We start from the raw sequence: 7,615 nt of genomic DNA on the forward strand, positions 1-7,615 counted from the left end.
TCTTCACTATATATATCCTTATACTTTATAAAAATAAAATTTATAATTATCATAATATGTATATTAATAACGTGTATACTTCTCATAATAATAACCATATACTTCTAGTAATTTCTCCTCTTTAACCATTAAAGATGCGTTTGGAAAAAAATGACAATGAAAACATTAATAAGTAACGTAATTAAGATGGTTATGTATAAGTTTGATAAATAAATCGAGATTTTAATTAAAAGACTTACCACATTTAAAATGGAGACTAATTGTCTGAAAAGATTAAAAATGGAAGTTTATAATTTTTTTAATATTAAAATTATAAATTTTAAAAAACTAAATTTAAAAATATATAATAAATAATTTTAAAAATTAATTTAAATGTTTTAGATTTAAGATTTTTGTGATTGGTTTTATGTGAAGAATTTGATTTTAATTTATTATATTAATAATGAATTATATATGTTGATTTGAAAGGTTCATAAAAATAACTAGAAACAAAATTTTCAGATAATTTAAATATTCTTAATTTTGTTTCTGATAATTTAAATGTCTTTATTATTATAATATATTATTAAAAAATATCATATATTATCAATATAATATTAATTATTAAAAATAATATTTTAATTTTTTTATATAATATTATTTTTAAAATTAAATAATTTATATAATTGAAATCACTTAAATGATGAGATGAAAAAATGAAAAAAATAATATATATATATATATATATTTAAATTTTATATATGTGTGTGTAAATACAATTTATAATTAGACAATTCGATTACCATATAAAGTGTGATTTTTTTAACTTTTAATATAGTTTAATTTGTGATATATATTTTTATTTAAAATATAATTATTATGTATATATTATTTTATTAATTTAAAAAATATTATTAGTGTTTATAATAATATATATTTGACAATAATATGTTAATAATTAGATTATTAAAAAATATACATATTAAGAAATTTATATTTATATATCATTTAAATAGATAAAGTAATATTTTTTCTTAAAATTGTTAAAATGGAATTTAATTCACTTTAATATTTAAAATGCATCCAAATAATTTATTAATCAAAACAATTCTCTACTCACTGTTTATTAAAATCAAAATAACTTACAAGATCTAATTATTCAAATAATTTGTACTAACTATAATTTTATTTCAATCTAATTTCAAAGATATTTGAAACAATAAACTTATCTTTGAAACTATTGACTTAATATGAAGTTGCCTTGACAGACCATTTAATCCATCTATGTGCAAGTGGGCAAAGTGGATGGAGACATAGGCCACAATTTGAGGATAGGATTCCTTTCAAAAAAGTTAGCTGGTCTCAACTCAAATGATGTAGATGTAGTTGGCATCACTGGAAAATCTTCTTGATAAGGAATATGATGGATTCCCATAGTGTACCAAAGCACTATATCTTCTTTTTCAATATTTCGATTCCTGTTATCCATAACCAAATTAATTAGATAAAATTTAATATAAACTTGTATATATAAAAACATTTCCAAATATAAAATAATGGTGTAATGTTCACCTTTTAGTCCATGTGGCCAATGTGTCATCACCTTGGCTTTGCTCCATATACATTCCACCAACCCATTGCTCAGTATGATTATATGGAGTAACCCAAACCTACATCAAAATCATGGTTTCAATGAAAAAAAAAACAACATGATTTTTAATGAAAATCATAAGAAGCAACACTAGCTGATGACTTACATTATTGTTGGTAAATGCTGCCCGGATTTGTGGATAATCATCCAAAGAGAGAAGACTGGCAATAATTGAATTAGGCAATAGTTTGTACCCAACATCTTGCCCCATTTTAGTCTTGTGGTATGGATTCACCACTAAAAGGTCTGCAGGTTTCTTGATATCAAACAGAATTTGGGCATCTTCTTCTCTCTGGGCAACCTTTCTGTCTATTGTCCAATAGCTTTTCCTAGGAGACTCCTCATGAGGAACTTCCACTCTCTTCATCATTACCTTTACAAATGAGTTTTGGACACCATCCACATCCATGTCAAGGTGGAATGTAAGAAAATGGTCATGAAAAACCCCAATGGTGTTTTCAGCTAACAAGGTCCCATATATCTCTGCATTTTCTACTTCCTCCACATTCTTGTAGATTGAAGCCTTCATTTCCAGAATGCCAGACAATCCAACCTGTATTTAAGTTTCAGAAAAACAGAACAAAACTAATGAATTAGATGTCATAGGTTTATATGACATAATCATCGTGATATTCTTTTTTAGATAATTAAGATTCAACATTCTCACTTGAACACGGATGGCTCCGTTTGTTTTGAATTCCCAATCAAAGATGTAGTCATAGTTGCCCACAGTGGAAACCATTCTCACCACCAACGTTACCTCTGGTCTTACTTCTGTGATCTGCGCACAAATTTAGACTCCAGACTATCAAAATTTTGAATAACGGGTATATACAATTTTGTATAATAAATGTATACAATCATCAAATTGAGAAATGTCACACAATCAACGATTCAAAATCCCACAACTTATAAATGGCTTACCACCGAGCTTGCATTCCCTCCTGTATGACGCCATGAAACATCTCCGGCATACCTTTCAAAAACACAGAATGCATCAGATATTTTTACTGGTTTTCCATCGGCTCCTGCGTAGAATGCATCCATATAATAAGCATTTCGAGGACAATCATTGAGTGGGTCAAGCGGGGAGGCGTTTAAGCCCACACCATACTCCCCTGCATCCATATATGTTTTGAAATACCAATCCTGTGTTGGGTCCATGTAAGGCACAAACATCTCCGACAAAAATCCTCTGTACATCACACTTCTGAATTTCCCCTGCTCTTCATCGAACACTTCTGCTGTCGAAATAACAGGGCCCGCTCTAACATCGAACCCAGTATGGAATTTCCAGTTAGCCCACTCCACCATATGGCCCTGAACTTTGAAGCTCGGCCCCTTGGGCTGCTCTATTGAGACGGGATTGATTTTGGGTCCAAAGGGCGGTTTCTGAGACGATAATTTGTAATCAGTCCCTTCTGCTTTTGGTACTGGGATTCTCTTCTCATCGCTGTAGCTAATGATCTTCATTGTTTCTAGATCTACTACCGCTGTGATCCCCTCAACAGGTCGAGCGAAATTATTAGAAGTCCCTTTGGGATAGAAGCACTGGATCTTCACTGTTCTCCTGCCCTGCTTCTTTTCACCAAACCAGCCAACCGAAAACCCACCGCAGCCAACGAGTTCGATCTCGAGACCTCTGCTTTTGATTGAACGTATGAATGGAGGGTAGTTGTAAACCATCTCAGAAGCCTTTGCATCCTCATCCGATGTAATTGTGGGGTACCCAAATCCATGATAGACTTTGTCATATGTAACAGAAGCTGAAGAAAGATCTACAAGAACTTCATGGGTTTCCCCAGGGATTCTTGCAATCACAAAGGCCTCTCTGGAAGGCGGAGGAGCTAACCCATCTTTCCATTTATACACAGCCTCTTTCTGGGGCGCTTGTAGACCCACATAGTGGAAGCTGAAATTCTTGTGGGAGCCGAGTTTAGACTTGAGCACAAGCTGGCGAATATGGGTGATTTCAGACTTGGTGAGCGGATCCAGAGGATGATTATGTTGAGCAGCAGCATGAGTAATAAATACATACAAGCTTAGCAGCAGAGGAATGACTAACAGAGCGCTCTTTCTCATTTCTGAATATTCTAAATGTTCTTAGACAACTATAGTGTGTACAAAATGCAGACAGGCTTGTGGATGAAGTGAAAGAATATGATTTTAATCCAAATCAAATAAAGAAAAGGGATTGAATCTAACTGTTGGAAAATTCTGCAGCTGGGAAGATTGGCCTCAACTTCTCCTAGCTCCAGCCTACTCAGCAAATTCCCAAGACAAAATTGTTGGTCAGCCTCAACGCAATTATTCCCAAGACAAGATTGTTGATCAGCATCAATGAAATTGCAACTTCAATTTTCAGAGAAGATCGTTTTCTATGACAGAGAGCCGAGAGCCGTGGGTGGCCCTATTATAAAATAAAAATTTGATATTCTCGATCACGCGATTATGGAAAAAATAATTACAACCAATTAATGATTCTATTTGGTCATGTCTCACATGGGAGGGACAGGGATGCTACTGGCCCATATCGATTGGCTTATTGACTCTTCAGCTCAGTGCACTATATCTTCTTTTTATTGGCTCTTTGAGTTGGTGGATTATGTCTTCTTATTCCCTTTTTGAGTTGGTGTACTATATCCTCTCCTCTCTGTGTTTATTGGCTCTTTGAGTTTGTGGATTATGTCTTCTTACTTGTTCCCTTTTTGAGTTGGTGTACTATATCCCCTCTGTGTTTATTGGCTCTGTGAGTTGGTGAAATCTATCCTTTTTATTGGCTCTCAGTTGGTGCACTAGATTCTCTTGGTGTTGGTAAGTTGTGTTAATTGAGGTTGGATGGTGTGGAGTTGTGTTAATTGATATGGGATGCAGTTTACCATAGAGTTTTAGTTCAAAAGATTTAGTTCTTTTTGAAGTGGATTTTTTTATTTTTAGTTTTTCAAACGAAATTTTTTTTGTTATGTATATTAAATTACTGTGTTAATTGATTTTGATATTGTGTAGTTATATTAATGGATTTTGGAAGTAATTCACAAAAAAGTTTATTCGGTTGAATATCTTTCTTATACATTTCCAAGATTTTTTTAAATATAATATATGTTCATGAAACTAAAACTTATCATACCTGCATTCCATGTGACAAAGTATGGACTAAGTATTAATTTGGAAACAATTTAATATATTTTTAACTAGCCATTTCCAAAAACACATTCATGGTGCATGAATTTTTAATGAAATAATGAATTATTTAGGAAATTACATCCTTTTAATGCGTTGAACTACAACTAAGTATATTCTAGTTGAGAAGAGGTGTAAAAGAGAGCATTCAAAAAGAACAAGTATCTATTTGTATTATTCATATCTTTGACTTGCATTCAAAATTCCTTTTAAATCAAGATGGATGCTTCTATCAATTAAATGAGTGCAATTTTAGGGCACCAAACAATTGTTACACTATTAGCCCTTAGATAGTCACAATATCTAAAATCACCTTTTTTATGAGTTTCCATCCTTTGTGTTGTCATTTCTATTGATGAATTCTCAATAAGATATAGATCTAGTGATGGTTAAATACACATTCTCTAAATTTACATAATTGGATGAATGCATGTGTTGAGATGGATTAAAGCATTTTCCACTAGTAGATGAAGTGTTTTGATACAATGAAATATATCATTGATTCATGGTGAGATTGTGAACTAAGTAAAAATCCAACAATCATTTAAAATAGCCAAATTATCTCCAAATAGAATGCAAAAATGACATCATGATTAATTCTTTCAATTACTTAATGATTTCACTTTTTAATCATTCAAAAAGCAAATATTTTATTATATATTGGAGAATATTTCTTTGTAGAATATTCACTATAATTTCCTAATTGTTTAAAAAGAAATTTATTTACAAATTTGCTTGATAATTAAAATGAAGTCATTATTCCCCGGATGCAGGTGTACACTCCAGCAATTAATAATGAAGCATGCCACGCTACCATCAAGCCTGACGGATGGCAGGCAGGCGTCCTCCGGGGTTTGCGTTGATGGTTTTCAGTTAAAGCTCAAGGCAGGCGACTTCACTTCTGTTCAGGCCCGAGGTAAATTCGCATTCAAGGCGAGCATGGCAACTCTGTCCTTGATGCGAACCAGGATTATGGATTTGCGTAATTCTCCCGCGGCAGTGAATGTATCAGTTCTTTATAATGCGCAGCCCGTTCAATTTCATGGCCAAAACTCTCCTGTCGATGCTTGTGTTCTGCTCAGGAATCCTCACGCCTCCAGTGTACTCTGGCTCGAGCGGCTTCTCAGGTCTCTTGCTCTTGGTGCTATGCCGCGCAGCAGGGGAGTTCCGAGACGAGGGGGTCGGTCTGGCATCAGAACTGGCCCTGCTCATTCGGACTTGCAGCAAGCGGTCCCAATTGCCTCTGTTCCTCCCTCATCCACGCTATCGGACCAGGAGAGATTTGTTCTGAATGGCTCATATCAATCCTTCCGCCTCATTTTCCAAAGCCGGCTTATTAGACCAGTGGTGACTGTAAATTTCACTGTGTACATCTCAGAGGAGGAGCGCCACACTCCCAGCTCGACTTCCCCTGCTTCCACAAGTGCTCAGGAAAGCAGCATTCTCCTGGGAGACATGAATGGTCTGGTATATAGGGCTGACTGTCTGTATGAGGAAGCCCCGGTCCAGGAAGAGCCTCCGCCATCCAACCCTGCCAGGGAAGAGGATAAGACCAGCGAACATTCTCAGCATGGATTTGGCTGCCTTCACTTGGTCACGGATTCTCGTGGAGAGCCGATTCTGGATGATGAAGGGTATGTCACTTGGCTTGCCTCACCAAGTCCGGAGAAAGAGGAGCAGCAAGCGTCGCCCAGCCATGCGGTCTAAATTCCATCGGGTGCATATGTCAAGCTTTTTTGAACTTGTGTCGTGGATTTTGCAGCAATTTACTCCTGTTTGTTTCAGTCTAATGCTCCTGGTTGTTAGTTCAGTCAATACAGTTATCATACTCTGTTCTAGAGTCAGCTATGCTAAATGCTTCTGTCTAGTTAAGATTACTGTTGTTTATGGTAAATGTAGTCCGAGTCCAGTTAGTCAGAATGTCAGGGCAAATCAAAACTATGAGGTTTATTTTGTAAAACCGCTTGACCGGTTCGACAGTATTGTCCAGGTTTTTTTGTTTGAGGACTGGCCTCGGCCTCCTTGGAAGGTCTGACCTCTATGTACATATTTTTCACTTTTTTAATATAGAACTAGTCTTTACGTAGAAAAAAAAAAATGAAGTCATTATTCATTCTATTTCTTAATGATTTAAGCCCAAATGTTTTACTACATGTTTTGGAGAATGTTTCTTTGTACAAAATACACTAATATTTCCTAATAACTTAAAGAGCAATTTATTTACTACATATTTTGAAGAATATGTCTTCATGATGAATATTAATTGGCACAAGATCCACAAAGATTTTTTAATAATTTAAATAGCAATTACTTTACTACATTTATTACATGTTTTCAAGAATATTTTCAAATAAAGAATGTTTTAATATGGAGAATATATTTGTGCACAAAATCCAATTTTTAAAATGATTTTAAGGGTGAATATAACTTTATAAAATAATTTTAATATAAATTATTTTATTATATAGATGGCTAAAATTTTCTACACACTAATATAAAATTATTATAAATTAAATATTTTTACAAAAATATAACCAAATATCTTATAATTTGCATATTAAGGGTTATTAAGATTCACCATTGTTTTTAAATTTTAAAATAAATTTCATCCTTAAATATTTTTATGCTTAGAACATGTTTTAGAAAATATTTTTGTATGGAAAATATTTCTTTACATAATATCCCCTAAAATTTCTTAATAATTCAATAAAAAAATTATGATATAATTTAGAGAAAATTTTCACATGCCTAAAATATTTCTTTGTATAATAATTTCTTAATTTAAAAAGCAATTGTTTTATGAAT

The 7,615-nt window shown here is 33.3% G+C and overlaps 1 protein-coding gene across 1 annotated transcript; it reads right to left on the bottom strand.

Moving 5' to 3' along the window:
- Positions 1 to 1,086: 1,086 nt before the first annotated feature.
- Positions 1,087 to 3,873, bottom strand: LOC149153751 (amine oxidase [copper-containing] alpha 2, peroxisomal-like). Its single transcript, XM_089439355.1, has 6 exons — positions 3,811 to 3,873; positions 2,555 to 3,775; positions 2,298 to 2,411; positions 1,737 to 2,183; positions 1,552 to 1,649; positions 1,087 to 1,457 (listed from the first exon to the last, which is right to left on the bottom strand). Exons 2-6 carry the CDS (start codon positions 3,710 to 3,712, stop codon positions 1,262 to 1,264), a joined length of 2,013 nt encoding a protein of 670 aa, XP_089295481.1. The 5' UTR covers positions 3,713 to 3,775; positions 3,811 to 3,873; the 3' UTR covers positions 1,087 to 1,261.
- Between the last annotated feature and the right edge of the window lie 3,742 nt (positions 3,874 to 7,615).

The sequence above is a fragment of the Pinus tabuliformis genome, chromosome 9 (genome assembly GCF_031772625.1).
Source record: "Pinus tabuliformis cultivar Carrire ecotype Pingquan chromosome 9, CPIR1, whole genome shotgun sequence".
NCBI lineage: Eukaryota > Viridiplantae > Streptophyta > Pinopsida > Pinales > Pinaceae > Pinus > Pinus tabuliformis.